Source organism: Vipera ursinii, assembly GCF_947247035.1.
Source record: "Vipera ursinii genome assembly, chromosome: 12".
Lineage (NCBI taxonomy): Eukaryota > Metazoa > Chordata > Lepidosauria > Squamata > Viperidae > Vipera > Vipera ursinii.
In genome coordinates, this window is record NC_139525.1 from 16,203,192 (window position 1) to 16,216,091 (window position 12,900).

The following is a 12,900-nucleotide window of genomic DNA, read 5'->3' on the forward strand; positions in this document are numbered from 1 at the left end:
TTGCAGAGCGGGGAATAGGAGAAGGTAGAAAAACTGTGGGGCCCTTGGTGCGCTCCGAGCTTGCTTGTTTTCTTGCAGACATTTCATTGCCCAAACTAGGTAACCTTATCAGGGCTAGATGGGAATGAGTTTTGCAGACCTGTGGGGTCCTTCATGCTCTCTGAGCTTGGCTGGTTACTTGCAGGCGTTTCATTATCCAAACTAGGTAATATCACTGCTACAGGGACTGGGGTTTGTAGAGTAGAGTTGGAGGAGGAGACCTCTGGGGTCCTTGGTGCTCTCTGAGCTTGGTTTCATTATCCAATTAGATAACCTCATCAGTGCTAGGATTAACCCTGATAATGTTAGCCTAGTTGGCAGTTGAAACACCTGCAAGAAACCTACCAAGCTCAGAGAGCACCAAATTAGAGGTAGGTTACAGCCCCTTGGTGTTTCTTAAGTTGCAGTGAACTTTAGCTTGAACCAATGCTAGTTTGGGGCTGGCATTCCAATTTTGGGAAGAGGTAGATCAGCCGTCAAGATACAAAGGTAACTGCATGCAATTCCAGACAGGGCTATGATTTGTCTCTCATTTCTCTCTTTCCCCCCGCCCCGCAATTAAGTTCCCCCCTTCTGCCTGAGAACCACCTAAGCTAAAATTGCTCTCAATAAGCTGTTGCTTGTTCTTCACAGATCGCTTCCGTCCCTGAATCTCCTTGCCTCTTACGGGATCTTTTACCCTAACCCTCCATTGCAAACCGGAAAGGGGAAATCCTCTGCCGTTCCGCACCATTTTCCCCCCTCTCCCATTTCATTTATTGTCTGGCCTTTGTATAGGTGACCCTTGACTCACAACCACAACCGAGTCCAACATTGCTGCTGTTAAGCAAGACAGCTGCTAATTGAGTTTTGCCCCATTTTATGACTTTTCTTGCCCCATTTGTTAAGCGAATCCCTGCAGCTGTTAAATTGGTAACACGGTGGTTAAGTGAATCTGGCTTCCCCCATCGACTTTGCTGGTCAGAAAGTCACAAAAGATGATTCTGGGGACACGGCAACCGTCATAAATACTGGCCAGTTGCCAAGTGTCTGGATTTTGATCACGTGATCATGGGGATGCTGCAACAATCGAGCATGAAAAGTCATAAATCACTTTTCCAGTGTGGTTGTAACCTTGAATGGTCAGCAAATGAACGGTTGTAAGTCAAGGATTACCTACATACCTTGCTCCACCAGCTTGTCTGGAATAAGAGTCGGATGTCCTGCTCAAGCAGAGGGTTGGACTAGAAAATCTTCAAGGTCCCTTGCAACTGTTGTTAGAGTGCATCCCTGAGATAGCTTTAGTAGAGAAGGATTGTGTTTAAGAGTGTTGATGAGGCCGAAGGTCGCTTATCTGTTGTATGCACACAGGAACCTTTTGCATTTTTTCTCCTTGGGAGTATAATTGGTATATAAGCATTTTTTTAAATGTGTATATCAGTTAAACAGATGGATGGGAAAGGTTGCTTTATTTATGGGAATCCAGATGAAAGATACTTCATCTATTGCAGAGGAAAATTGAAACCAGCTTATTATTAGAACAAAGAAGCTCTTAAAGCAGGCTGGCCAAATGATTTAAGGGTTTTCTAGAGTGGCACCACTGGGTACCTAAGCTGCGTATTTTCCAAATGTTTATTGAATCCATTAATTTTGGCTTTGTTATCAATGCCTGAGTTGTAAGCCTTCCTAATTCCTTTTTTTTGCAGAAGAGGTGTGTAGTATACAATCATTCATTCTCTCTCAAAGGTTCCATCCCAGCCGTAGATTGAACTCCCACATCATACGGTGCATGATTTGTGTAACCACAGTTTCCTCACGGAACCATGATTGATGCTGTTCTGTCAGTCATGAAAGCCTGGATTTGCACATGACAGCCTAGCACAAGCTGTGAAGCTCTCTGCCCCTACAAACAAGGCTTAGATTGCCACATACATTTTAGGATTAAATTTCAAGATGCAAGTAAGATCTCGTCAGCATATATTACTTTGGCTGGAGACAAGTCTGCTATGCGTGGACAGCTTTTGCTTCAATTTATGTTATTTATTCAAGTTGTACGGTTTAAATTCATGATTCAGGGTAGCTAACAGTGTTTAAACACAAGGTAAAAAATGTGTACTGAACCTGAGGACTATACAGGCAGTCCTCAAATTACAGCCACAATTGAGCCCAAAATTTCTGTTTCTAAGTGGGACAGCTGTTAAGTGAGTTTTGCCCCATTTGATGACTTTTCTTGCTGCAGTTGTTAAGTGAATCACTGCAGTTGTTAAATTAGTCACACGGTTGTTAAGGGAATCGGCTTCCCCATTGACTTTGCTTGACAGAAGGTCACGAGGTGATCACATGACGCCGGGATACTGCAACCGTCATAAATACGAGGCAGTTGCCAAGCGTCTGCATTCTGATCACATGACCACAGAGATGCTGCAACGGTCCTAAATGTGAAAACTGGTCATAAGCCACTTTATCCAGTGCCGTTGTAATTTTGAACCACATCACTAAGCAAACTCTTGTAAGTCAAGGATTATCTGTAATGAATAGGAATAGAATGGAATGGAATAGAGGAATGAAGAACAGAACAGAATAGAGGAGTGAAGAATAGAGAATAGAATAGAATAGAATAGAATAGAATAGAATAGAATAGAATAGAATAGAATAGAATAGAATAGAATAGAATAGAATAGGAATAAGAATAAGAATAAGAATAAGAATAAGAATTCTTTATTGGCCAAGTGTGATTGGACACACAAGGAATTTGTCTTCAGTGCAGGAGCTCTCAGTGTACACAAAAGGTATAAGTGATAAATCATGATCATAGTCATTGTAAAAATACATTCTTCATAAATCATTAGATACAACACTTAGTGTGTCATAGGATACTAGATAAGCAATCAGCATAAATCATACTAGGAAACTAAATAAAACAATATAAATCGTAAGACACAAGCAACAAAGTTATAGTAATAAGGAGATAGGTAATAGGAAAGATGGGAAGAATAATAGTAATACAGCCTTACTAAGTTTTGACAGTTTTTCCTTATCCAATGGGCAGCGTGGAAGCCACCAGCCTCCTTTGCCCAACCTGTGTGGAGCCCAGGAGTGGAAAGGCAATAAAGAACATCAACATTCAGTCAAGGATTCCTGGTAGGAAAGAGGACCACGAAGCCAGTGCAGAGAGCGGGCCAAAGTTTGGAAAGCTAGATGAGTGTCATGGCCACAGAAGTGGCAAGCCACACCCAGAACCAACATTGCTTCCACCATATTGATGGTCCGTGACTTTTATGGAGAGAGGGGTTGTTCTTACTAGCCCTTAAGGAGGAGCTAAGTCTATTCAAGAGACAGTCCTGACTCCCGAATCAGTTTTTGAGGTTGGAATATATTTTATTTATAACTGTTGCGAAGACGTTCAGAAGCCACTTCGCTACACAGGTAGTCCTCAACTTACAACAGTTCATTTAGTGACTGTTCCAAGTTACAACGGCACTGGAAAAAGTGGCTTATGACCATTTTTCACACTTGCGACCGTTGCAGCATCCTTGTGGTCACAGGATCAAAATCCGGGCACTTGGCAGCTGGTTCATACTAGTGACAGTCACGGTGTCCTGCAAACAGCTTTTGCCACCTTCTGACAAGCAAAGTCGATCGTGAAGCCAGAAGGGACCTTGGAGGTCTTCCAATCCACCCCACCCCCCGCTCACTTAACAAATATCTCACTTAGCAACGTAAATTTGGGGCTCAATTGCGGTCGTACGTCGAGGTCAGCCTGTACTCTTCTCATTGCTTTACCACCCGATGGTGACGCCATCTTGGGATTGTGGGGGAAGCTTCAGGACCAGGAGCCCAAACGGGAGTGGCTTTTGCTCTTAATCAAGTGGAGATGTCTTCACTCTAGTCCTCATCCTCCCTTCCGTCTTGACTAAGGTCAGGGATTCATTCTTCACAAAATCAGCCGCAGCTCCCACTGAAATGGATGGGACCACAACCAGTGTTATGTCCACTTCTGTCAGAGCAGCTTCTGAAGATGAAAAGCCTAGGCCAGGGGTAGGCAACCTTGGCTCTTTTGTGACTCGTGGACTTCAACTCCCAGAATTCCTCAGCCAGCATGGGGTAATTTATGGCCCCCTTCATGACTCGTGGACTTCAACTCCCAGAATTCCTGAACCAGCATGGCTCAGCTTGGAAACTTCTCCCTTTCCCCTCAGTGTGGCTGGCTGAGGAATTCTGGGAGTTGAAGTCCACGACTCATCAAAGAGCCAAGATTGCCTACCCCTGGCCTAGGAGAACCCTAGCTGGAATCCACGTGTCCGCATCCGGCATTAACCTTCCCTCTCTCCTTGGTTGCAGTGGTCCAAATCGTGGGCATTACATCACCATCGTGAAGAGCCACGGATTTTGGTTGCTCTTTGATGATGACATTGTAGAGGTAGGTTTGGGTCTTGCTCCAGGGCTTTGTATAACTTTGGCTCAAAGCTATTTTTCAGTTTATGCTTTTGTGTCTAAATGTAAATACGAACTCTTCATCATCAATCACGCAACCACAGTTTCAACCCCAGCCCCAATAAATCAATACTAACAGACCTTCGAATGACATCAACGAGGCACAAGGCAACAACAATCCAGTACAGCAGAAGACTCGAGAAGCCTGTTCTCCCTACTGAGGTTGGATGAGGAGCTGTAAAGTAGAATAGAATAGAGCTGGAAGGGACTTTGGAGGTCTTCTAGTCCAGCCCCCTGCTGAACAGGAGAACCCATACCATCTCAGACAGGTGAATGTCTAGTCTCTTCTTAAAAACCTCCAGTGGTGGAGCCGCCATGATTTCTGAAGGCAAGCTGTTCTACTGATTGATTGTCCTCACTGTCAGGAAGTTTCTCCTTAATTCAAGGTTGCTTCTCTCTCTGTTCACTTTCCAACCATTGTTTCTCATCCTGCCCCCTGGTGCTTTGGTGAACACCGTGGCAGCCCCTCAAATACTGGAACACTCCTATCATGTGTCCCGTTTCTTCTTTAGACTAGCCAAACCCAAGTCCTGCAGCCGTTCTTCATATGTTTTAGTCTCCAGGCCTTGGATCATCTTAGTTGCTCTTCTCTGAATTTTTTTTCCAAACTCTCAACATCCTTTTTGTCATACGTTGACCAAAATTGGCTGCAGTATTCCAGGTGTGGTCTTGCTAGGGCTTTGTAAAGCGGTACTAGTACTTCACCCGATCTTGATTCTATGCCTCTGTTTATACAGCCCAGGATTGCGTTAGCGTTTTTGGTTGCAATGCTTAGGACAATGTCGGAACAAGATGGTTTCATAGCAGAGGAGGAGGAGGTCTCTTCCGAAGAGCTCAGAAATTGGATAGAGTTTAGGAAAAGGGCTCCAGGCTATTTAGGATCCCCTAAGCCAGTGACTGTTTCAGAGATTCTGAGGAGATGAATAAGGGAACAGATAAATTATAGAGTGTGGTATAAAGCAACGTTGCTCAGCCTCAGCACCTTCAAGACGTGTCAACTTCAACTCCCAGAATTCCCAGCTTGTGGAACACTGGTGTAAATGCCTCACACATTTATTTATTTATTTTAATTCCATTTATATCCCGCCCTTCTCCGAAGACTCAGGGCGGCTTACAAGCTTAGCAATAGCCTTCATTCTATGTATATGCCTGCTTATTAGGGCTTTCCCACACCCCCAAGCGGCATTATGAGCCTTGGTGGAGCAGTGGGCTAATGCCTCCTTAAGTAACACCAGCTGCCTGCAATTAGTGTAGGTTCGCGTCCCACCAGGCTCAAGGTTGACTCAGCCTTCCATCCTTCCAAGGTAGGTAAAATGAGGACCCAGATTGTTGGGGGCAATTAAGCTGACTTTGTAATAATGCCGCTTGGTGTGTGTGTGAAAGCCCTAACAAGCAGGCATATACATAGAATGAAGGCTACTGCTAAGCTTGTAAGCCGCCCTGAGTCTTCGGAGAAGGGCGGGATATAAATGGAATTAAAATTAAAAAAAAATTAAAATTAAAAAATTAAAAATTATTACAAAGTCAGCTTAATTGCCCCCAACAATCTGGGTCCTCATTTTTCCTACCTTGGAAGGATGGAAGGCTGAGTCAACCTTGAGCCTGGTGGGACTCGAACCTGCACTAATTGCAGGCAGCTGGTGTTACTTAAGGAGGCATTAGCCCACTGCTCCACCAAGGCTCATATTATGAGCTTCCTGAAAAATCACACTAGGGCATACTTTCCAGTTTAGTAACTGAGCAACAGGATTCTGCCAGGTGATGACCAGCGTAGTCCATCTGCAAGTCCTTGACTTAACAACGGTTCAGTTAATGACCGTTCAAAGTTTACAGTGGCAGTGAGAAAAGTTGCTTATGACCATTTGTCACACAGCCTTTGCAGCAGCCCCATGATCACGCAATCGAAATTCAGATGCTTGGCAACCGGTTCATACTTACGAAGGTCACCGTGCCCTGGGGTCATGTGATCCCCTTTTCCGACCTTTTGACAAGCAAAGTCAGTGGGGAAGCCGGATTCGCTTAACAACCATGTAACTAACTTATCAGCTGCAGTGATTCACTTAACTGTAAGTGGAGGACTGTCTGTAATTAAACATGGTTTAGCTCGGCCAAATTGTCTGGGCTCAGAAGATAAGAAATTCGCTGGAGCTAAAAGTGGCATTTTAGACGCTGCACATTGTTGTTGTTGTTTTGGCAGCTGTTTGTTTTCCAGACTTGCTGTCTAGACTTAGAACTAGCATACGACCAATCAGCGACGGAACCGACCACCCTCACCTGTTAAATTTTGCACCACACAAACAACCAGCTACATGATCAACCGACAACAACACCACACAGGTCCTATATAAACAGAAGAAAAAGTCAACAAAAAACTCCTGCTGAAGATGTTACCTAGTGTGGTAATGAAACATCTGGGAGCGAAACATCAAGCTCGGAGGAAGAACCGTTGCTAAAATGCACAACCAGAGATACAAATATTCTCCACAGTTTCTAACTGCAAATTATATTTTTTGTGTTTGTCTTTGACTGACCACACATTCCATCATCCAAATATAACAATAGATGGGATAAATGTTTTCCACAGAGACATGTGAAAGCAAAGGTATACAACATTTCATATTTGAACCAATCAATTCAAGAGATCCTGACTTAGATGAGACAAAAGTAGACTGCTGCACAGTTCGGTGTTAATCAGAATAGAGCTGGAAGGGACCTTGGAGGTCTTCTAGTCCAGCCCCCTGCTCAAGCAGGAGAGGCTATACCATCTCAGACAAGTGTCTGTCCAGTCTCTTCTTAAAAACCTCCAGTGATGGAGCGCCCACGATTTCTGGAGGCAACTTCTGTTTCACTGATTCATTGTCCTCATTGTTAGGAAATTTCTCCTTAGTTCTAGGTTGCTTCTCTCCTTGATTAGTTTCCATCCGTTGTTTCTTGTCCTGCCTTCTGGTGCTTTGGAGAATAAGTTGACCACCCTCTTTGTGGCAGCCCCTCAAATACTGGAATATTGTTATCATGTCACCTCTGCCTCTTCTTTTCTCTAGACTGGCCATACCCCGTTCCTGCAGCCGTCCTTCATGTTTTTGTCTCTTCATCTTGTTATGAAGACTTAACTTTTTTTTTACAATACAGTTTTCAGTTTTGCAGCCTTCTTGCTTGTAGAAATGGGTAGCTAAATAAAATGAGTTAGCTAAATCACCATCTCGCTCGGTCCTCTGCCCACCTGGTGGGTCCTTAAAGCTTTACCAGACTCCATAAATTTTAAAGACTTCTCGATTGGAAGCAGCTATATTAGATTGGCCCCCGCCTTGAAAGTCGCACGCACAGAAGCATCATAAGGTGCTTTGCAGCCTGATTTAATTTGTCTTAACTGCTATGATTAGTGAGTTGGGAAGGAAAACAAGGACCCCTTTTGCTTTTCAGGGCTGCGAGCGAAGGGTTTTTTCCTCAGGTCTGGAGAGAAAAAAGCGTGAGTGATTCAGTGTTTCCGTTGGATGAAAGCTAGTAGCTTTGAAAGCAGTTTTCAGCATTTTGAAGCATTCAGTTGGGTCCCCCGCAGATTTTCAAATTTTTATATGCAGCGTACAATGTACATAAAAACCTGACAAGAGCTTTGATTGGACTGTGGCGGCCACCACCTAGATATTTTTGAACCAAACCCTGTGAATATTCCTGCTATAAATACTGGCAGTTTTCGACTTAACAACAACTGGGAGAAGAATTTCCGTCGCTAAGCGAGATAGCTATTAATTGAGTCACGCCTGACTTTGCAACTTTTTTTGCTGCAGTTGTTAATCAAATTAATGCGGTCGTTAAGTGAATCGGACGGTAATTAAGTGAATCCGACTTCCCCCATTGACTTTGCTTGTTGGACTTCACTGGCTGGGAAGGTCTCAGTTGGCGATCAAATCACACACACACACACACACACACACACACACACACACCAAGACGTAAATGCACAGCGGTTTCTAAGGGCCCAGATTTTGATCACGACTGCTGTAAGGACGAGGAGCAGTTGTAAGTCATTTGGGGTTGTTGTTTTTAGTGCCGCTGCACTTTGATTCCTAAACAAACGGTTGTAAGTTGAGGACTCTGCAAAAATCACCTCTTGAGAATATGGTTTGAATAGCCAAACCCGCTCCCTAGACTGGTGAAAAATGTTGAGCCTGAACTGCAGCCGTAAGTCTGCAGTCTTATGTAATAGTCCTCAACTTAACAACAGCTCATTTAGTGACGGTTTTAAGTTACAGCGGCACTGCAAAAAGTGACATGAGCATTTTTCACACTTACGACGGTTGCTGCATCCCCAGGGTCACATGACTAAAGTCCAGACACTTGGAAACTGGCTCCTATTTATGACGGTTTGCAGTGTCCCGGGATCAAGTGATCCCCTTTGGCGACCTTCTGAGAAGCAAAGTCGGGGGGGGGGACACCGGATCCACTTAACCATCCGGTTACTAAATTAACAATTATGGCAAAAAAAAAAACACCTCACAAAATGAGGCAAAACTCCCTTAGCAAATGCCTCATATAGCGACATAAATTTTGGGATCAGTTGTGGTCATAAGACAAGGACTACCTGTACAGGCCACATCTGGATTTCCACCTGTTCTTTTTTTGTGGAGTCATATAAATGCATTCAGCCCCGCGGACTGCAAGGCCCCGTGTTTAAATTTGCAGAGAAATCATTAACGGCAGCCACGAGAAAGTGGATTGTTTTAATTCATTGATTTGTTGCATATTTAATGTATTTTAAATGCAATATATTTAAAGCAGGAGCCCCTTTTTTGCCTCTTATGTCCATTTGTTTGCCCAGAGAGGAATATGCCTGCTCTCTCCCTCTCCCTCCCTCCCTCCCTCTCTCTCTCTCTCTTTCCCTCCCTCCCTCCCACTCTCCCTGGTTGAGAAGAGGTCACATGTGCCGAAACGGTCGTGCACCATCCCTTAACTTGTGCTGACTGTCTCCGTGAGGAGAGCCAGGGCCACTGACTTGATTGTCGGGTTGAATTTTAATGAAATGCATAACAGACTAACAGAGTCGGAAGGGACCTTGGAGGTCTTCTAGTCCAACCCCCTGCTCAAGCAGGAGAACCTATGCCATTTCAAACAAGTAGCTGTCCAGTCTTTTCTTAAAAACTTCCAGTGATGGAGCACCCAAAACTTCTGGAGGCAAGCCGTTCCACTGTTCTCATGGTTAGGAAGTTTCTCCTTAGTTTTAGGTTGCTTCTCTCCGTGATTAGTTTTCATCCATTGTTTCTTGTCTTGCCTCCTGGTGCTTTGGAGAATAGGTTGGCCCTCTCTTCTTTGTGGCAGCCCTTCAAAGTATTGGAACCTTGCCAACAGGTCACCCCTAATTCATTGTAATAATGCCGCTTGGGGGGGGGCGAAAGCCCTAATAAGCAGGCATGTACATAGAACGAAGGCTACTGCTAAGCTTGTAAGCCGCCCTGAGTCTTCGGAGAAGGGCGGGATATAAATGGAATTAAAATAATAAAAAATAAAAAATAGGCTGGAAGACCCCACAATGATAGAGACTGGGGAAAAATGCTTAAGTGAGGGGTCCTTGGTGCTCTCTGAGCCTGGTTGCTTTCTTGCAGACGTTTCATGACCCAAACTAGGCGACGTCATCAGTGCTAATTCTGACGATGTCGCCTAGTTTGGGTCATGAAACATCTGCAAGAAAACAACCAAGCTCAGAGAGCACCAAGGACCCCTCATTTCAACCCTGAGCTGCAAAGGTTCTCCTTTATCTGCTTAAAATCAGGGTGTGAAAACGCTAGACCAGAGGAAGCGATTCTGATCCTCTCTCTCCCATTAACCTCTCCATTGTCTTAAATTGTAGAAAATCGATGCTCAAGCAATTGAAGAATTCTACGGATTGACCTCAGACATTTCCAAAAATTCAGAATCCGGATATATCCTTTTCTATCAATCAAGAGACTGAGATGGCGTGTTTTCGAAACATCTTGTGCACATAAGTAGGGATCATGGCTGTGCCCAGAAAGGATGGCAGAACCGATTCCTCCTGGCTGTTGTGGGCAATTTCCAGGAAATCTAAGGAGTGCATTTTCTCCAGGAGGAACAGTCCTGAGCAAGAATGCATTTCACTTTGATTTTCTTTCTAGGCTGTTTTATACTTGCTAACTTCCAAATTTTTTTTACCTCTACTTGAAACCTGGCTGCTTAAAACTCTTCAAGAACCAAGAAAGTGATTTTTAAAGTAACATTGTAAAATCTGCTCACTGTTTGGTCCTGGCTTAAGACCCTTTTTTGGTTTCCGTTATTGCCATTTTTCTGTATTCTAACAGAACGATTTCGCCTCCGGTTATTTGCTGAATTCCTGTCCTCTTTTGGGACTCAAGCGGAGGAAAGTTCATGTAAGTTGCAGTTTTGGTAATTCAAGACTGCAGCCAGCTTAAATCCTCCCGGAAGCATCGTGGTTTAATTTTTACTTTTTTTTTCTATGGGAAAAGGACATTAGGCATTTCTACAGGGTTGAAGATTTTGTTAAAGATGACCCTTTTTATTTCTGATAACACTATTTATTCTACATTCGTTCTGCTTTGTCTCTTTCTTAAAAATTTTCCTTGGAAAGTAATTTTTATATGCTTTATAAATCTGTTAATCCTTTGTAAAAAGAGATTTTGACTCAGAACCACAATACTGTAGAAGTCAGAAAAGAAATGAGTGTAAGTGTTGGAGGTCACATCTAGCATATAAACTTTAAAAAAAAAACAGTTTCTTGGAACTATTCTCTAAGCCAAAAGTGCCCTCTGCTGAAACAGGATCTGTTAAGGGTTCAGTTTTGCATGTAAGAAGCAATTCTCGGTGTGGATTGACATGCTGTAAATGGACATCACCGCTCTAAACTCTTTAAGGTTTAAATAATAATCATGATTTTGGCCTTGGAAAAACAATTCAGGGGAGGGTTAAGAACTTAACCTAAGGTCCATCAATGCCTTGAAAAGAGTTCCTCATAACTTCATCTCCCCTTGCTCTCCACCTATCATTTTCCAGTCCACATTTATGTTGCTGCTGTTGCTGCTTCAACAGAGAGAAAAATAAGGCAGTATTAGGAAGACTAAGCCACAGTTAGCTTCTGTTTTCCAATGTTTCGTATTATAACTCTAACCCTTTTTAAGAGGGGGGAAATGTGCAATGGAGAAGACTCTGGCAGAATTATTTCAGCTCATAAGAACGTTGAATTGGGCTGTGACCGAAAAACCAGTTTGGGCTGTGGAAACTATTGGCGCCTCTCCCTTTTTACAGCAGCTTCCCAGAATTCCACTTAAGGAGGCATGGTGCCCAGGCCTTCTCGCAATGAACGGGAGCTCATCCCAGCAGCCCTTGACGCGCCTTGATGAACGCATAAGAGTTCTTTGTTGACCCGCACGAACCATCGTAAGAATGGGCTTCCAGTTTTGGGAGAACTTTGAAATTATTTCTGCTCATCCCGAAGCTTTCCTCAGTCATGTTCTGCCGGGAACTGCCAAGAAGAGAATCGACTCAGAAAATTGCAAAAGCTGAACTCCAATCTGGGATTTGAAGGTCAGGCAAAGGGCTACTCCAAAAGGTTTGCCTGGCTTTGTGCCGGCAACAAAAAGTTGTGTTTTCCTTGCTTCCTTGGGTCCATCTCTGTTGGTTGAACTTTTCCATTGGAAAGCTTTCAAGGATGGGAAAGGGTGTCCATCTCTGCAGCAGCATCCAAGCTTCACAGACAATGTCCAAGAAGAAGGAGGCTCACCGGCGTCTGCCTTAGTCCGCTTCAGAGCATCAGAGGTTGTATCTACAGTTTTCCATGGAGGCTGGGAGAAGCTGGAACTCTTTTTCCAAGAGCAGAAGACCCTCGATGCGGATACCAAGCTGAGCATCCTGCCCCCCCCCACCCCAGAGAGTTTATAAGATTGCAGCCATTATAGCAGTGACATTCCATTAGTGACACATAACGTCACCTGTGCGTCTTTGAATAATTAAGATTTCAAGAGTCTCACTACTTCAGGCAGGCAACTGGTGTGGATACGTTCAGTCCCATATGCCAGAGTCCTATTTTCTTCAGAGGTTGTCATCTCTTAACACAAATAGCTGTTGACAACTAGTTGGCAGTTAAGCATTACTTATGCATTGGGTATGAACTTTCGGGTTGAAATCTTCTCCAAGCAAAACCACAAAAGAATCTTAATCCACTTCATCCTGAAGCCCCATCTTGGGTGGGTGGAGCTGACAGGTCCATAGGCAAAGCCCCCCATCCACCCCCCATCGGAAGGCAAGAGCCACCGCCCAGCATAGGAGAATGCTAAGCTTGTATTTTGTATATTTGGTGACAATATTTTAACGAATAATACCCGACTTGAAAGAGGGAGAGAATATTGAAATATATATATATATGTT

The 12,900-nt window shown here is 43.8% G+C and overlaps 1 protein-coding gene across 3 annotated transcripts in view; it reads left to right on the forward strand.

Moving 5' to 3' along the window:
- LOC310646107 (ubiquitin carboxyl-terminal hydrolase 12-like) overlaps positions 1–11,064 on the forward strand; it is a 47,922-nt gene extending 36,858 nt beyond the window's left edge. For 2 of the 3 annotated variants that reach the window (XM_083372340.1, XM_083372341.1), the window contains exons 8-9: positions 4,360–4,438; positions 10,355–11,064. In XM_083372340.1, the coding sequence (XP_083228466.1) occupies positions 4,360–4,438; positions 10,355–10,456 (181 nt within the window). In that variant the 3' untranslated portion in view covers positions 10,457–11,064. The remainder of the gene's footprint in view (positions 1–4,359; positions 4,439–10,354) is intronic. The other variant, XM_083372342.1, reaches the window with a different exon arrangement.
- Positions 11,065–12,900: the final 1,836 nt, after the last annotated feature.